The sequence below is a fragment of the Erinaceus europaeus genome, chromosome 23 (genome assembly GCF_950295315.1).
Source record: "Erinaceus europaeus chromosome 23, mEriEur2.1, whole genome shotgun sequence".
Classification (NCBI taxonomy): domain Eukaryota; kingdom Metazoa; phylum Chordata; class Mammalia; order Eulipotyphla; family Erinaceidae; genus Erinaceus; species Erinaceus europaeus.
Window position 1 is genome coordinate 14,084,771 of NC_080184.1, and position 17,588 is coordinate 14,102,358.

General features: G+C 68.4%; 1 protein-coding gene across 3 annotated transcripts; it reads left to right on the forward strand.

Moving 5' to 3' along the window:
• The first annotated feature begins 865 nt into the window (after nt 1-865).
• On the forward strand, nt 866-16,951 carry BRD4 (bromodomain containing 4). 3 transcript variants are annotated; one of them, XM_060182269.1, is made up of 19 exons: nt 867-1,206; nt 1,733-1,870; nt 1,948-2,083; nt 2,224-2,513; nt 2,669-3,064; nt 3,648-3,776; nt 5,794-6,003; nt 6,194-6,390; nt 6,649-6,944; nt 7,018-7,128; nt 10,944-10,996; nt 11,142-11,502; nt 12,167-12,751; nt 14,125-14,237; nt 14,314-14,467; nt 14,547-14,677; nt 14,983-15,212; nt 15,291-15,531; nt 15,639-16,951. In XM_060182269.1, the coding sequence occupies exons 1-19, from the start codon at nt 922-924 to the stop codon at nt 15,705-15,707; spliced, it is 4,125 nt and encodes a 1,374-aa protein (XP_060038252.1). In that variant the 5' UTR covers nt 867-921; the 3' UTR covers nt 15,708-16,951. The 3 variants fall into 3 exon arrangements, 2 of the variants coding, with proteins under 2 accessions (XP_060038252.1, XP_060038253.1); XR_009547366.1 differs by lacking the exons at nt 14,983-15,212; nt 15,291-15,531; nt 15,639-16,951 and having other exon boundaries at nt 866-1,206; nt 14,172-14,237; XM_060182270.1 differs by lacking the exons at nt 10,944-10,996; nt 11,142-11,502; nt 12,167-12,751; ... (4 more) ...; nt 15,291-15,531; nt 15,639-16,951 and adding an exon at nt 8,470-9,563.
• Nucleotides 16,952-17,588: the final 637 nt, after the last annotated feature.

Here is a 17,588-nt window from a genome sequence, read left to right on the forward strand (position 1 = left end):
GCCGCCTCTGCCCGCTATCAGCTGCCACCTGCCCGCCCGGCCCCAGATAAGGTGGGCGCGGGCTCCCGAGAGGGCCCAGCGGTGACCCGTGAGGACAGGGGCGCTGAGGCCTGGAGAGCTTGCGGGTGGGGTGCTCGGCCCTGGGTTCCAGCCCCATCCCCACCCACGGGGAGCTTCCCGGGCTGTGGAGCCTGGCTGTGGTGTCTGTCTGTCTCTGCCCCCGCATCCTGTCTGTGTTGTCAAATGAAGGGAGCCCTACGGCACCCGGGGAAGCTCCAGCGCTGAGCCGTCCCTGTCGCCTAGAAGAGCCCCAGCTCTGCAGGGGCAGTGGGGGCTCCACACGCAGGCCTAGGGGTCCCTCCCTCACGAGGGAGCCTGGGGGCCAGGGCCTCCCGGGAACTGTCGGTGCGGGGTCCTCTCCTCCGGGAAGGAGAGGCCAGTGCTGTCCTGTGACTGGAGGTGGCTGGCGGCCCACGCAGTTCGGGGCTGGGGCCTGGGCCTTGGGCTGAGCGGGGCCATCGCTTCCTGGGGGGGCTGCCCTGGCCACATGTGGCCTCCGCCCACGACGCGTCCCTCCCGCCCGTGGGGGCCGGTCCCACCGCCGGCTCTCAGACGGGGGCTGGGGGGCCGGGCTTCTCGGAGCCCCGCTGTCTCCCGCCACTCCCAGGTCTGGGTCCCGCCCTGGAGACGGACAGACTCACGGCTGCCCCGCCCAGCCGGGGGCTTGAAGCTTGGAACCGAGGGGGGGGGGGCCGCTCTGCCCATGGCCCATGGCCGCCTCCCCCTCATGGTCCCGGACACGGGGGCGGGTCAGCGGCTCAGCCTGAGGCGGGGAGGGAGCGGGCACTCGGTCCCGGCCCCTGACCCCCGCGCCCGCGCCCGTGCCCGCAGCGCCCGGGAAGGATGTGATGGGGCGGTAGCATGTCTGTGGAGAGCGGCCCTGGCACGAGACTGAGGAACCCGCCCGTGATGGGGGATGGACTAGAGGCGACCCAGATGTCGACGACGCAGGCCCAGGCGCCCCCCCAGCCAGCCCACGCCGCCGGTGCCAATCCCCCGCCCCCCGAGACCTCGAACCCCAACAAGCCCAGGCGCCAGACCAACCAGCTGCAGTACCTGCTCAAGGTGGTGCTCAAGACGCTATGGAAACACCAGTTCGCCTGGCCCTTCCAGCAGCCCGTGGACGCCGTCAAGCTCAACCTGCCTGTGAGTGGCGGGGGGGGGGGGGGGGCGGCTGGGGGCGGGCAGAGCCCTTCATCCGCTGGGGCCTGAGTAGGGCTGCCGGGCCTGTGCAGGGCGGGCTCCTGTTCCCGCTCTGGCTCCGGCTCCGGCTCCGGCTCTGGCTCTGTGGGGTGTGTGTGTGTGTGTGTGTGTGTGTGTGTGTGTGTGTGTGTACACTTGCCGCTAGAGGCCCACCCGCCAAGTTCTGGCTGGGTCTCGGGGTGTCCTGGGTTCCTGCGGGCTGTCCGACCGTCCAGCCGCCCCGCCGTCCTTGCCCTCTTTGCCCTTGAGCGTCGTGGCAGCTGGGCCTGTCCACGGGCCGGGCTGAGTCCCCGCTTCTCCCAAACTCGGCGAGCCGTCCGTTGGGGGCCCGTGGTGGGACACCCTCCCTGTTCACCGCCGTCTGGGCCCCGGGTGACGGCCGGGAGGAGGGGGCTTCGGGTGGCAGCGGGTGGAGGAGGGGCTCCCCGGCCCGGCGGCCGCGTCTGGAGTGGCTCCTCCCACGGTGCAGGATTACTACAAGATCATCAAGCAGCCCATGGACATGGGGACCATCAAGAAGCGCCTGGAGAACAACTATTACTGGAACGCCCAGGAGTGCATCCAGGATTTCAACACCATGTTCACCAACTGCTACATCTACAACAAGGTGGGGCGGGTGGCCGGTGGCGGGTGGGGGCGGGGGCGGGGGCCCGCAGCTCACTGTGCCCGTGCTCCTGTCCCCAGCCGGGCGACGACATCGTCCTGATGGCGGAAGCCCTGGAGAAGCTGTTTCTGCAGAAGATCAGCGACTTGCCCACGGAGGAGACGGAGATCCTCATCGTGCAGGCCAAGGGCCGCGGGCGCGGGCGCAAGGAGGCCGGTGAGCGGGCGCGGGGGCCGACAGGGGTGGCCGGTGAGGGGGGAGTGCCGGGGGCGGGCAGGGGCGGCCGGTGAGCGGGCCCCAGGGGTGGCCAGGGCAGGTGCTCCCTGCCGGCCGTGACGCCCCTCTTCCGGCCGCAGGGACGGCGAAGCCCGGCGTGTCCACGGTGCCCGGCAGCACGCAGCCCTCCACGCCCCCACAGACCCAGGCCCCCCCGCAGCACCCCCCGCCAGCGCCCGCCACGCCACACCCCTTCACCGCTGTCACACCCGACCTGCTCGTCCAGACGCCCGTCGTGACCACGGTGCCCCCCCAGCCTTTGCAGACGCCCCCACCCGCGCCCCCCCAGCCGCCGCCCCCGCCCGCACCCGCCCCCCAACCCGTGCAGAGCCACCCACCCATCCTGGCCGCCACTCCGCAGCCCGTGAAGGTGAGCCCCCCACCAGGGGATGGGATGGGGCTGGGGGCTGGGCCGACTGACCGCCCTGACCACCCCCACCTCCACCCCACCGGGTGAGCCCAGGAAACGGGACGGGGGCCGGGGGGCCGGGGCCGACTGACGGCCGCCCTGACTCTGCCCGGCAGACCAAGAAGGGGGTGAAGAGGAAAGCCGATACCACCACCCCCACCGCCATGGACCCCGTCCACGAGCCGCCCTCGCTGCCCCCCGAGCCCAAGGCTGGCAAGCCGGGCCCCCGGCGGGAGAGCGGCCGGCCCGTGAAGCCCCCCAAGAAGGACGTGCCTGACTCGCAGCAGCACCCGGCAGGCGACAAGAGCGGAGGTGGCGGCGGTGGCGGCGGTGGCAGCGGGAGCAAGGTGTCCGAACAGCTCAAGTGCTGCGCCAGCATCTTGCGGGAGATGTTCGCCAAGAAGCACGCGGCCTACGCCTGGCCCTTCTACAAGCCCGTGGACGTGGAGGCCCTGGGTCTCCATGACTACTGCGACATCATCAAGCACCCCATGGACATGAGCACCATCAAGGTGGCCGGGCGTGGGGCGCGGGGCGGGCGGGGCCCTAAGTGCTTCCACGGGTAGGACGGAGAGACGGGGGGGAGGGGGAGGGGAGAGAAAGACAGACGCGCGCACACACGCGCGCACACACACACACCCCCGCAGCCTTGCTCGGGGCTCACAAAGCTTCCCCCCTGCAGGTGGGGACCAGGGGCTCGAACCCGGGTCCTTGTTGACCATTGTGCTCTACCTTGCGTTCTGCTGCCTGGTTCTTTTTTTTCTTCTTTCTGTTCTGGGTAGAGAGAGCCAGAAATCAAGAGACAGAGAGAGACAGAGAGACACCTGCAGCCCTGCTTCACTTGGGAAGCTCACCCCCCACCGCAGGTGGAGCCCGGGGGCTGGAACCCGGCACCTTGCACACTGTAACTAACGTGCGTGCAACCAGGTGTGCGGCACCCGGCCCTCACTTGCTCTGTTTTAGTTATTTATTATTTGCTGGCTAGAGATGGACATTGAAAGAGCTGGGGGCAGAGAGACAGAGGCACCAGCAGCCCCGCTCCACCAACCGCTGAGCTCACCCCTGCAGCTGCTAACCAGGACCCTGTCTCCGCAGTCAAAGCTGGAGGCCAGAGGGTATCGTGACGCCCAGGACTTCGGCGCCGACGTGCGGCTCATGTTCTCCAACTGCTACAAGTACAACCCGCCCGACCACGAGGTGGTGGCCATGGCGCGGAAGCTGCAGGTGAGCGGAGCCGGGGGGGCGGTGTGCAGGCAGCTGGCGGCGGCAGGTGAGGGGCTGCAGTCACGGAGGGCTGGTGGCTGGGGGACAGTGCACGCCCTTGGAGGTGGGCAGGGCTGTGTGTGGGGGTCTCTGCTCAGCACCCTGCACAGCACCCAGGGAGCCCATGGAGGGTGGGCAGGACTGTGGGGTCTCTCCTCTCTCAGCACCCTGCACAGCACCCAGGGAGCCCATGGAGGGTGGGCAAACTGTGGGGTCTCTCCTCTCTCAGCACCCTGCACAGCACCCAGGGAGCCCATGGAGGGTGGGCAGGACTGTGGGGTCTCTCCTCTCTCAGCACCAGGCACAGCACCCAGGGAGCCCATGGAGGGTGGGCAGGGCTGTGGGGTCTCTCCTCTCTCAGCACCCTGCACAGCACCCAGGGAGCCCATGGAGGGTGGGCAGGGCTGTGGGGTCTCTCCTCTCTCAGCACCCTGCACAGCACCCAGGGAGCCCATGGAGGGTGGGCAGGGCTGTGGGATCTCTCCTCTCTCAGCACCCTGCACAGCACCCAGGGAGCCCATGGAGGGTGGGCAGGGCTGTGGGGTCTCTCCTCTCTCAGCACCATGGACAGCACCCAGGGAGCCCATGGAGGGTGGGCAGGGCTGTGGGTCTCTCCTCTCTCAGCACCAGGCACAGCACCCAGGGAGCCCATGGAGGGTGGGCAGGGCTGTGGGATCTCTCCTCTCTCAGCACCCTGCACAGCACCCAGGGAGCCCATGGAGGGTGGGCAGGGCTGTGGGATCTCTCCTCTCTCAGCACCCTGCACAGCACCCAGGGAGCCCATGGAAGGTGGGCAGGGCTGTGGGGTCTCTCCTCTCTCAGCACCCTGCACAGCACCCAGGGAGCCCATGGAGGGTGGGTAGGGCTGTGGGGTCTCTCCTCTCTCAGCACCCTGCACAGCACCCAGGGAGCCCATGGAGGGTGGGCAGGGCTATGGGGTCCTCTCCTCTCTCAGCACCAGGCACAGCACCCAGGGAGCCCATGGAGGGTGGGCAGGGCTGTGGGGTCTCTCTCAGCACCCTGCACAGCACCCAGGGAGCCCATGGAGGGTGGGCAGGGCTGTGGGGTCTCTCCTCTCTCAGCACCCTGCACAGCACCCAGGGAGCCCATGGAGGGTGGGCAGGGCTGTGGGGTCCCCTCTCTGTTTCTACCTCTCCTTAAATGAAAACGGGGCCCATGGGCTGCTTGAGGCTGAGTTGAAATCACAGAGAATAAAGTCAATGTTTAGTACTCTCACTATCTTGCTTCATTTTAATTTATTTTTTAAAAGTATCTGAGTCACACCGTAAGAGATGGGACAGACCCCGCTTTCTCTCCCTCGCCTCTCGAGTTTGGGGTCTGGACCTGCTCTGGGCTGGGGGTGTAGGTGCGGCCCGGACCCCACCTGGCGTGCGGGGAGGGGCTTCTCTCACCCGACTGTCCGCCGCCCTCCAGGGTTTCCGTGCCTCCTGTCGTGGCTGGCGGGCAGTGGGGTTGTCTTTGCTTCTGTGGGTTTGTGGGGTGGGAAGGTCTTGCCCCCAGACTCTCCCTCGCTGTTGGCGTCTCACTGCTGTTCTGGGCGCGGCCTGCAGGTGGCAGTGTGGCCTCGGAGGCGGCCCTGCCCCTGCCCTCCTGCGAGCAGCTGTATCGGCCCCAGGGCCCGGCCGGAAGGCCGACCCGATGGGACCCCTGGCAGGCCCCTGAGAGGGAGGGCCCGAGCTCTATGGCGCGGTCGCCGGCTGGGCTGTGATGGCTGGTGCCGGGCAGCCCCCCAGAGAGGGGAGGCACTTGCTCACAAGCCGGCTGGCTGCCCGGGGCCGAGTCGGGGCCCACGGTCGTGTTCCGGTCTGCGCAGCTGTTGCCCGCCCAGCACCCTTCTCTGAGACCCCCGGCCTCCGGGGTCCTGCACACTCAGCCTGCGGCCCCAGGGGCGTCCCACCAGGTGGGATGGCAGCCCCCGCCCCCGCCCTGCAGCCCTCACGGGCACGCCTCCCCCCAGGACGTGTTTGAGATGCGTTTCGCCAAGATGCCGGACGAGCCCGAGGAGACGCCAGTAGCCGTGTCGTCCCCGGCCGCCCCGCCCCCCACCAAGGTGGCCGCGCCGCCCTCCTCCAGCGACAGCAGCAGCGACAGCTCCTCCGACAGCGACAGCTCCACAGACGACTCTGAGGAGGAGCGCGCCCAGCGGCTGGCCGAGCTGCAGGAGCAGGTGGGGCTCAGGGGTCTCCTCGGGGGAGCCGCAGGGGCAGGCGGGGCTCTGGGGTCTCCGGGGGAGCCGCAGGGGCAGGCGGGGCTCTGGGGGCTCCTGGGGGGAGCCGCAGGGGCCGGCTGGGCCGGCGGGCCTTGGGCAGCCCAGGCTGAGGTCCAGGCCTTCCCACCGCCCGTCTGTCCGTCCGCAGCTCAAGGCCGTGCACGAGCAGCTGGCCGCCCTCTCGCAGCCCCAGCAGAACAAACCAAAGAAGAAGGAGAAGGACAAGAAGGAGAAGAAGAAGGAGAAGCAGAGGAAGAGGGACGAGGCGGAGGAGGGCCGGAAGGGCAGAGCCCGCGACCTGCCGCCCAAGAAGAACAAGAAGGTCACCACCGCTGGCGCCCCTAGGTGTGTCCTGCAGACAGACAGCTGCCAGCCAGGGCGCTGCACAGGTGGACGGCTCTGGGGGTGGGGGGCACAGGCGGACCGCCGGGCTCCCGGGAACGTGTCCCGCCGAGGCGTGGAATCTCAGGGCTGACGGGTGGGGGCAGCTGGACAGATGGCCGGCCGGGCCAAGTGTGGTCCGCGGGCGGGCAGGCGGGCAGGGACAATCAGACGGACAGGCGGCCGCCCCCTGACCCCCGCGCCCCCACCGCCTGCTCGCAGCAAGAAGGAGCCGGCGGCCGCGAAGAAGCCGGCGGCCTGCGAGTCGGAGGAGGAAGGGGAGGCCCGCTGCAGGCCCATGTCCTACGAGGAGAAGCGGCAGCTGAGCCTGGACATCAACAAGCTGCCGGGCGAGAAGCTGGGCCGCGTGGTGCACATCATCCAGTCCCGCGAGCCCTCACTCAAGAACTCCAACCCCGACGAGATCGAGATCGACTTCGAGACGCTCAAGCCGTCCACGCTGCGCGAGCTGGAGCGCTACGTCACCTCCTGCCTGCGCAAGAGGCGGAAGCCGCCAGGTGGGCCGGGGAGGCGGTGGGGGATGCGGGGGGATCCCCGCCCGAGCCCCCGCTGACGTCTGCCCGCCCACAGCCGAGAAGGTGGACGTGCTGGCAGGCTCCTCCAAGGTGAAGGGCTTCTCGTCTTCCGAGTCGGAGAGCAGCAGCGAGTCCAGCTCCTCCGACAGCGAGGACTCAGAGACAGGTCAGGCCCGCCCCCGGCCCCCGGCCCCCGGCCCCCGGCCCCGGCCCGACTAGGGTAGGGGTGCCCGTGCCGCCGCCGCCTAGGGCCCTACTGCCGCCGCCCGGCTGGCCGTCTCTGGCCTTCCCTCTGTGGCCAGCAGGGGGCACCCCCACCCAGTGCGGCCTCCTGGGCTTTCCTGGGCCGCTCTGCCTTGCTCCTGCCCGTCCCATCTCATCTCTGCGCCCCGAGCCGGAGGGGTGAATCTCACACACACACACACACACACACACACACACACACACACACACACACGCGCGCGCGCCCGTACACACCCCTGCGCGGCCTGTGACTTCTCCTGCCGAGACCGCTTCCCGGAGTTTTCCTCTCACCCCATTTCTGAGAAGGCGGGAGGTTGTGCGACGCGTGACCCCAGAGCGTGGGAACGATGGGTGCCAGGGGAGGCCTGGGGAGGCCCGGGCTGCAGAGCCTGGGTGCGGGGTGTCACTGGATCTCGTGTCCTGTCTGGGGGGCGTGGTCCGCGGTGGCTTCTGGAAGGGGCTGTCCTGTCTTGGCCAGGGTCACACGTCACACCTCCCGAGGGTCGTGAGGACTCGAGTCAGTGCAGCAGGACAGACAGGGACGGAAACGGGGGTGGGCAGGCCCCGTGACCTCCGAACCCTGACGACCCGGTGCCGTCCTCCTGAGCCGGGGTGCTGGCGGGTGAAGCCCCGGTCAGCTGTCAGGATGGGGTGTCGGCCGCCCCCACCGGCCCGGGGAACCAGGGGAGGGCACCCCCACCCCGCCGCTCCAGGTGGGGCCTCACGGGGCCAGGCGGGGCACCCCGGGCACACATCCCTCCGCTGGTGTGCAGCTGGGCCCGGAGCTGGGGCGTCTCCGGGACGCCCGCTATTTTGGGCCGGAGCTTCCTTTTCCCGGGGTGGCGGCCGAGCCAGGTGTCCGCACCCCTCTGGGGAAAGAGAGGTGCCTGCTGTTTGGGAAAATGCCGGCCCGGCCCTCCCCCTCGCTGTGGGCCCGGTGGGCGCGGGTGGGAGGAGGCAGGTCATTGGGCTGCAGGGCCACTGAGGAATGTGAGGGCGGCCTCCCCTCTCCCCGTCTCCCTCTCCTCCCCTCTCTCTCCGTCTGTCTTGTCTGTCTCTGTCTCTGTCTCTCGTCTGCCTCCTGGCACCGTGTGGAGCTGAGTTCCCAGCTGTGTGTCCAAGGAGGTGGGCAGCTTGTGTGCGGGCTCCCCGTCTGTCCGGTGAGGCGCGCCCCCTCCCCCGCGCAGCTCCCTGGGCCTGGGGAGTCGCCCCGCCTGCGCCCGGCACGTCACCTCTCACACTGGTTTCTTTCTCCTCTATGTAGGTCCTGCCTAACCCTGGACACGGACTCTTAATAAAACGGTCTTCAGTTCCAGATTCTTCCCCAGCAAGCTCTAGCTTAAGTCCGTTTTCTTCCGTGAGAGGGACGGCACTCCAGGCGCAGTGGGACCGCCCGCCCCGGGCCTGTGCCCCAGGCGGGCGGCGGCCACAGATTAGTCCGTCCGTCCGTCCTCCCTTCTGGCCGCAGCTCGGGCCTAGTCCCACCTCTGGGAGGGCTGCCCGCCTGGGGTCCTCTGGGGGCGTCCCCAAGGGCGATGACAATCCCGACGCCCCGCGCCTGCGGGCCTCGCAGTCGCTCAGTTAGGCCAGGGACCGACCCCGGGTGACAGTGGGGACAGCGGGCGGGCCCCAGACCCCGGCCTGGCCTGCTCCAGTCCTGCCCTCCACGGGCTGTTCTGGCTCTAAAAATACCTTGTGTCCCTTTTTTGGTCATGAAGCTGGCCTCTCGGCAGGCAGAGAGCTGCCCCAGGGACCGCATCTGTCTTGGGGCTGTTTGTCGTGGTGTTTGTTTTGTTTGGGGGTGGGGTGGGGTGGGGTGGGGTGGGGAATTTTTTAGTGTCGAGCTCCTGTCTGCTTCCTGAGGGCGGGGTCTGCTGGAAGGCTTTGGGGGGAGTGCTGGGGGGGGGCGCCCAGCAGGGTGGGGAGGGGTCTCCGGCTGCTCTCTGCGCCTTGCGCCAGGCCAACCCATTTGTCAGACCCCTTGGCCTGAGGGGGCTTCGTGCCCCGCCTGCAGCTGGGGGGTCTCACTGGCTTGTCTCTGGGAGGGATGGGAGCTTTGGGGGGGCGTGACCCGTGGGGCTGCCTCCTGGGTAAGCATCTGGACTCGGGGTGGCGGCATGGTCCTGGCTGCATGGGGTGGGAGGCCCCGTCTGCTGGGTCGGGGGGCTGGGCGCCTCTGCTGGCCCTCCCTCTCCATTTTGGCGGGGGGTGGAGGGAGCAGGGAGGAATCAGTGTTTGAGTCTCTGCTTTTTACAGACGTCTGAATTCTTTGTACACCCCTCTCTGTAAAGCTGACATCTGTGTAGAGTCCACGCTGTTCTCGGAATAAAGATGACGCAGTCTTTGAGGCCGTCTGCACGTGACCCTCTCGAGAGAGTTTTGTGGGGGGTGTCTGGGGCTGTGTGTCGGGATGCTGCACACTTCCTGTCCTGTTCTCCCTGCCGTCAGAGCGGGCCTGGGCCGGCCATAGGCCGCCGCGCCCCGCCGAGGTCTGCACGTCTGTCTGCCCCGAGTCACCGTCCCACTGTCCCTCGCTGCGAGGCTCACAGATCGCCTCACGGGGAGCCCGCCCTGCCCGCCCCCCCATGCCACGCACATGCATGAACACAGTGCCCGCACACACGGACCCCGGGCACGCAGCCAACTCCGCACACGTGGACACCCCGGGACGCGCGCAGACCACACGCCACAGACGCGCCGCGTGCCCCGCGCACCAGCACGCACTCGACAGGCACCCGACATGCACACGGACACCACGGACTCGCCACGCCAACACCACAGACACGCCACATGTGCTGCACGCCCAGCGCCCACCCCCCCCACGCACGGACATGCTTAGCACACACAAGAACACCGCAGGACGAGCGTTCACACACCACAGGTGAACACCAGACTCGATGCCACAGACACCGTGTACGCACACCCACACACGAACACCACGGGCTCTCCACGGCTCCAGCCACCCCCCCCTCCATGCACGGACATGCTTAGCACACACAAGAACACCGCAGGACAAGCGTTCACACACCACAGGTGAACACCAGACTCGACGCCACAGACACCGTGTACACGCACACATGCATACCACGGGCTTTCCACGGCTCCAGCCACTCCACTCCGGAGACGTGGCCCACGCAGCACCGCACAGAACTCTCCCCCCCACACCCCTCAGACCCCAGTGTCTCTTGGTCTCACCTCACTGGCTCCTTCAGCATCGCCAGGACCCGGCGAAGGCGCCCCCCCCCCCCCCGTGGTCTCCACTGTTTTCATGCTCTCCCCCTCCCCCCCTCTGCCGGCCTCACCCCACAGGCGCCCCTCTGTGCCCGGTGTCGGGTGGGTGTGGGCCCCGTACCTGGACGTGTGTCTTGTCGCCGCCAGCGCGGTCTGTGTTGCTGTCTCGTCTGTCGCGGCCCCGTCTCCCCCTGAGCTGGCGGCTGGGCAGGGGTGGGGGCGGCTGTGGCGGCGTCCTTAGCGCGAGCGTGGAGTGGGGGTGGGCAGGGGCGAGGCCCGGACCTCTCCCCCCCCCCCCCCCCCCCGGCACCCCGAGCGTCCCCACACAGGACAGGTGGGGTCGGCCACCCCAGCCTCCCCTGAGCCGGGCCGGGGATGCCCCAGGGGTACTGCCCTCTCCATGGGTCTGGCTGGGAGGGCGGGTCCAGCCTAGCCCGTCACGGCCCCGTGTGCCCCCTGCCCAGCCCCGGGCCCCCCAGCCTCAACGCCTTCTCTCTCGCTCTGCAGACATGGCTCCAAAGTCCAAAAAGAAGGGGCACCCCAGCCGGGAGCAGAAGAAGGTACGTGGGGGTCCCGAGGGTACCCGGGATGGGGGAGGAGTTTCTCGGGTCTGGGCTTTGTGTGCTGGGCCGTGTGTCTGTCTGTCCAGGGCTGGCGGGGAGGCCGGGCTCTGCTCCCCTGACGTGCCTGCCCGCCCGTCCACAGCACCATCACCACCACCACCCGCAGATGCCGCCGGCCCCGGGGCCCCCCCAGCCCCCGCCGCCCCCCCAGCCGCAGCCCCCGGTGCCGCCCCAGCAGGCGCCGCAGCCCCCCGCGCCCCCGGCCCCCCTGGCCCTGCCTCCGCCGGCCGCCCCCACCCTCAAGTCGTCGCCGCCCTTCCTGCCCGCCCCGGTGCCCGTGCTGGAGCCCCAGCTGGCGGGCGGCGTCTTCGACCCCATCGGCCACTTCGCCCAGCCCCTCCTGCACCTGCCCCCCGCGCCCGAGCTCGCCCCCCACCTGGCCCCCGCGCCCGAGCACAGCACCCCGCCCCACCTCAGCCAGCACGCCGTGGTCTCCCCTCCAGGTGAGTGGCGGGGACCCTGGCGGGCTTCGGGGGCGGGGGTGGGTGCTGGGGCCTTGGGCGAGGGGCCTTGGGGCTGGAACTTGGAGGCGGGGAAGCCAGGACCCCCAGAGTGTGGGCGGGGGGCTTGGTGACTGGGCTCTCGGGGTGCAAGGCTGGGGCTTGGGGGTGACCGGGCCATAGGATATAGGCTGGGGTCTTGGGGTGCAGGGCCTTAGGGTGCAGGCTGGGGTCTCAGGGTGCAGGGCTGGGGCTTGGGGGTGACCGGGCCATAGGATACAGGCTGGGGTCTTGGGGTGCAGGACCTTAGGATGCAGGCTGGGGTCTCAGGGTTCAGGACTGGGGCTTGGGGGTGACCGGGCCTCAGGATGCAGGCTGGGATGTCGTGGTACAGGGCGGGGTCTTGGGGTGCAGGGCCTTAGGATGCTGGCTGGAGTCTCAGGGTTCAGGGCTGGGGCTTGGGGGTGACCGGGCCTCAGGATGCAGGCTGGGATGTCGTGGTACAGGGTCGGGTCTTGGGGTGCAGGGCCTTAGGATACAGGCGGGGGTCTCAGGGTTCAGGGCTGGGCCTTGGGGGTGACCGGGCTTCAGGACGCAGGCTGTGGTCTCGGGGTGCAGGGCTGGTCTTCTGGGAGCCCCCCTCATGCTCGGCCCGTCCCCCTTCCAGCTTTGCACAACGCCCTGCCCCAGCAGCCGGCCAGGCCCAGCAACCGAGCGGCTGCGTTGCCCCCCAAGCCCGCGCGGCCCCCCGTGTCCCCCGCCCTGGCCCAGCCGCCCCTGCTCCCGCAGCCGCCCATGGCCCAGCCGCCCCAGGTGCTGCTGCAGGAGGACGAAGACCCTGCCGCGCAGCCCCTCGGCTCCATGCAGATGCAGTTATACCTGCAGCAGCTGCACAAGGCCCCGCCCGCCACGCCCCTGCTCCCTTCCGTGAAGGTGCAGTCCCAGCCACCCACGCCCCTGCCGCCCCCGCCGCACCCGGCCCCGCAGCTCGGGGCGCCGCCCCCGCCGCCCCCGCAGCCGCAGCCGGCGCCGCCGCCCCCGCCCCAGCCGCAGCCCGCACCGCCCCGGCAGGTGCACGTGCCCCCCCTGCCCTTCTCCGCCCACATCCAGCCGCCCCTGCCCGGGCCCCCCGGCCCGCAGCCCCCACACCCCGCGCCGGGCCCCCAGCCGCCGCCGCAGCCCGCCAAGCCTCAGCAGGTCATCCAGCACCACCCCTCGCCCCGCCACCACAAGCCGGACCCCTACTCGGCGGGTGAGTGCCCCCTCTGCGCCCCCGGGACTCCCACAGGCTTCCTGGAGGAGGTGACCCGGGCGAGGGGGGTGTCCCTGTCCGTCACCTCTGCTGTGGGGGGTGGGCGGGCGACCCATCTGTCTTCAAGAGTTGTGAGGTGGGGGGCACAGGCTGGGACTCGGGGTCCACTCGGCCGGCAGGTCTGAGGCTCCAGAGGCCGCGGGTTCAACCCCGGCACCACGAGAAGCCAAAGCTGAGCAGGGCTCTGGGCTCGCTTGCTCTGTCGGCCACTTTGGAAAAACAGCGGCCCAGAGGCAGGAAGCTGCTTTCAGAACCAGCAGCTCCCCTGGTAGAGTCCGGTGGCCATGGGGCCTGGGTCCCCGGTGCCCGGCCGGCGCAGACCTCAGCAGGGCTCCGTTTGTGTCTGTCTCTCTCGCTCAGCAAGTGTGGGAAATGCTCAGACAAGGTGCCGCCAGGGAGGGAGGCGCAGTGGGCAGAGCTGGCGTGAAGTCGGCTTCCCTGCGCCACACCACAGGGCCAGAGGGCGACTCTGCCTCTCTCTCTCTCTCTCTCTCTCTCTCTGTCTCTCTCCCCTCACCTCCCGTAAGTGAGCCTTTCAGAAACACTGCTCAGGAGTCCCCAGTGGTTGAAGGGGCCGGGTGGTGGCGCACCTGGTAGAGCGCACGTGACATGTCACAGGGCACAAGGTCCCGGGTTCGAGCCCCCGGTCCCCACCTGCAAGGGGAAATCTTTGCGAGTGGTGAAGCACTCTCTCCCTCTGTCTCCCACTCCCCTCTCGATTTCTGGCCATCTCTATCCAGTAGATAAATAAAGGTAATTTAAAAAAGGAAACAGGCTTAAAGAAAGAATAATTGTGACGAAGGGTGACCAGGGCACCAGGAAGGGGCTGAGGGGCCCAGTGTTAGCCGAGCACTGTGGAGCGAGTCTGCCGCCGAGAGAACTCCAGCGTAGCACCCGGGCTCAAGGCCTCTGGTTGCCTTTCCTCCCTCCTCATATTTGTTGGCTAGAAACAGAATAACTGAGAGGGGAGGGAGAGAGAGAGAGACACACACACCTGCAGCCCTGCTTCACCACCAGCCCTGTCTGCTCGTCTCTCTCTCTCTTTCTGGAAATGAGAGACCGCTAGGGCCGGTGCAGCAGCTGCCAGGACAGGTCAGCCCAGGTCCGAGCTTGGCCCCCACCTCACTGGAGGAAGCTTCCTGGGGCCGGGCTGTCTGTCTGTCTGTCTCTCTCTACTCAGCCGTGTAGAGGCTGCCCACAGCTTCCCACCCATCCTGAACGGCTCGTCCCGGCCCCACGGCTCAAGCGGGCTCCCCCGGGGGTTGGGGGCCGGCGCCCCCGCCCCGCCGACATGCTGCTCTGCCCTCTCCTAGGTCACCTCCGTGAAGCCCCCTCCCCGCTCATGATACATTCCCCCCAGATGCCACAGTTCCAGAGCCTGAGCCACTCGTCTCCGCCCCAGCAGAGCGCACAGCCCAAGAAGCAGGTAAGGGCGGCCTGCGCCCCACCCCCACCCCCCCGCCCTACCCCCCGGCCGCCGCCTCACCCGCCCCTGCGTCCAGGAGCTGCGTGCCGCCTCCGTGGTGCAGCCCCAGCCGCTGGTGAAGGAGGAGAAGACCCACTCGCCCGTTCTGCGCGGGGAACCCTTTAGCCCCTCGCTGCGGCCCGATCCCCCGAAGCACCCGGAGAGCATCAAGGCCGTGCACCTGCCCCCCCGTGAGTGCCCGCCGCCCCCGCCCGCTCGCCCGCCCGCCCCTGGGAGCCCCGCCCGGGCCCACCGGCTGCTGTGTTCCAGGGCCCGAGATGAAGCCGGTGGACGTGGGGAGGCCGGTGATCCGGCCCGCTGAGCAGAGCGGACCCCCGCCCGGGGCCCCCGACAAGGAGAAGCAGAAGCAGGAACCCAAGACGCCCGTGGCCCCAAAGAAGGTAGTGGCTCTAGGGCTCTGGGGGGTGGGGGGACGCCAGAGGAGACGACCCCCCGCAGCGCACCCTGTTTAGAGCCGGGCCCCGGGTTCGAGCCCCCGCTCCCCACCTGCCGGAGCGCAGCCTCACACTGGTGAAGCGGGGCTGCGGGTGTCTGTCTCTCTGTCCCCCCTTTGCTCTGTTTCTCCCCGTCTCCGTCCCGCAAGGGAGTCAGCGAGCAAGGAGGGGGTGGGCGTGGACGTGGGGCTCAAAGACATCAGCGCGTCTCTCTGTCTGTCTGTCTGTCTGTCTGTGTCTGTCTCGTCCAGTCGGGCCGCGGTCCCCCGCAGGACCTGAAGCTGAAGAACATGGGGTCCTGGGTGAGCCTGGCGCACAACAAGCATCCGGCCACCCCGTCGGCCACGGCCAAGTCGTCCAGCGACAGCTTCGAGCAGTTCCGGCGCGCCGCCCGCGAGAAGGAGGAGCGGGAGAAGGCGCTCAAGGCGCAGGCCGAGCTGGCGGAGAAGGAGAAGGAGCGGCTGCGGCAGGAGCGCCTGAGGTGGCCGGGGGCCGGGGGGGGGGGGGGGCGCTGATCCCAGCTGACCCGGGCTGACCCTGCCCCGCCGCGCCCCCGCAGGAGCCGCGAGGACGAGGACGCGCTGGAGCAGGCCCGGCGGGCGCACGAGGAGGCGCGGCGGCGCCAGGAGCAGCAGCAGCAGCAGCAGCAGCAGCAGCGCCAGGAGCAGGCGGCCGGGGCCCCCGCGCAGGGGCAGGGCCAGGGGCCGGGGCCGGGGCAGGGCCAGCAGCCCCAGTCCATGCTGGACCAGCAGCGCGAGCTGGCACGCAAGCGGGAGCAGGAGCGGCGGCGCCGCGAGGCTGTGAGTGCCGGGACGTGGGCCGTGGGGGCCGGGGCGGTGGGTGGGGGGCCGGGACATGGGCCGGGCGGGCCTCCTGGGGACCCCTCAGCACCGCATCCCGCCCACAGATGGCGGCCACCATCGACATGAACTTCCAGAGCGACCTGCTGTCCATCTTCGAGGAGAACCTCTTCTGAGCGCCGCGGGCGGGGGCTCGGCCTGGTCTGCCTTACGCCGGCCGGACAGACAAGAAAGACGGACGGATGGAGGGGCGGACGACAGAGACCCAGGCCCCGCGCCGCCCCCGCCGCCAGGCGTCTGCACAGTGTACACGGCCCCCCCGCCACCGCCACCGCCACCGCCGTCTGTCCGTCTGTCCCGGCGGGTCGGGGCGCCCACCCCGTGCTGACTCTGCCCCCACAAGCCTTTACCGAGTCTGAGTATCCCGCTGGGCCGCCAACCAAAGTCCGTCGCCCTTCCGTGTTTCTGGGTCCCCTCCCGCCCTCCCCACCATGTCTGTATTTCGTTGTCGTCCTGTCCTCGGTTCTATTTTATTTGTCATCCTCCCCGTCCCGCCCCAGACACACCGGCACCGCGCTCTCCCCCAGGCGGTGTGCCTTCCTCCCTGCGGGCGCGGTAGTGTGTGACCGTGGCTGTGCCGTGTAGTGAACCCTTCTCCAGTGGTATCTTTGTTGGAAAGTTTGTTGGTGACTCCACCAAAAAAAAAAAAAGAAAAAGAAAAAGAAAAAAAAAAGGAAAAAAAGAAAAGGAAAAAAAAATCACCCCCCCAAAAGTGTTAAAAACGAAAGCCCCCCCACACACACACACAAGAAGAGCCTGCCTGTATTTTACTGTTTCCAACTCGATTCGTCTATTTTCACGATAAAACCAGAAAGCGAACGCTTCCTTTTGTTGTTTCTTTTCTTGGTCTGCCCTCCTCCCCCCAGCTGTCCAGTTCGTCTCCTCCCGAGCCCAGTCTGTTCTAGGATATCCCTCTCTCTCTCTCTCTCTCTCTCTCTCTCTCTCTCGCTCTCTCTCTCTCTCTCTCTCTCCCTTCCTCCCTCCCTCCCTCTCCCCTTCTCTCCCTCCCCTCTCTTTGTTAGACCAGGAACTGAAGGGGGGGGGGCCACATAGTGCCCTTGATTTTGGGGGTTTGGGGGCACAGACCCTGACTGACGGCCCCCCCAGAACCCTCCCCCATGGTCATTTCTTCCGTTTGCTCCACCCGCCTATTTTTTTCTTTTTTAATTTTATAACCGGAGCCCTTGGTGAGGTTACGCGTGCCATGAGAAGCCCCTCCCCGCTCCCGCCCGGACCCCCAGCCCCTGCCCTGCCCTCCCCGACGGTGGTGTCTCAGTGTCGGCCAAACTCTGGAGTCGCTGACTGGTCTGAATATGCATTGGGTCTGTACTGATCATGGAATAAACACATCTCTTTTTTTTATTAATGCTGCGTCTCTCGGACATTTCTTTTTTTTTGAACCCCAGCCCCGGGGTTGTGGGGGTCCTGGGGCTGAAGCTGTGATCAGAAGCCCAGGCGAGGGGCCCCCCCTCCCCCCTCTCCCCTCTCCCCTCTCCGGCCGAGCCCCCGACAGTATTCTGCACACACCGGACTCCTCCCTCCCGCCTGGAGGCGCAGGGGTGGGGCGAGCTGTGGTCACTCGCATTCTCCTGCCTCTCCCACTCAAAGCTCCTCGGGGAACGGAGACCCCACGCGCGCAGACCCACGCCTGCCCCCCCACCACACCGCCCTGACCGGCGTCCCCTCTCCAGCCGCCTGGCAGTCGGAACGTGGCCCGACCTCCCCGCTCCTCCCCACAGCGCTGGCAGACCTCAGCCCCGAGACCCAGGCAAGAGGGGCCTGCAGACCACCCCCTCCACGCACACTGTGCCGTGTGCCAGGCCGCTCGGCCGTGTGTCCGTTTGCATGAAAAGCTTGAGGTGTTGGGAGAAAGGTTTCATCCGCTTCCCCACACAGACCCTCAACGTTTCTTTGGCCTCTTTCTTGCATTGTTTTGTGTGCAGTGCTCATCGAAAAAATAAACATTTGTACCGAATACTATAAAAGGAAGCCACCGT

Excerpts from the sequence above, each read along its gene's own strand:
- BRD4 (XM_060182269.1), top strand. The coding sequence starts at position 922 with ATGTCTGTGGAGAGCGGCCCTGGCACGAGACTGAGGAACCCGCCCGTG. Across the intron at positions 6,945-7,017 it reads CAAGAGGCGGAAGCCGCCAG|CCGAGAAGGTGGACGTGCTG; the intron begins GTGGGCCGGGGA and ends GCCCGCCCACAG. Across the intron at positions 14,238-14,313 it reads GCGCACAGCCCAAGAAGCAG|GAGCTGCGTGCCGCCTCCGT; the intron begins GTAAGGGCGGCC and ends CCCTGCGTCCAG.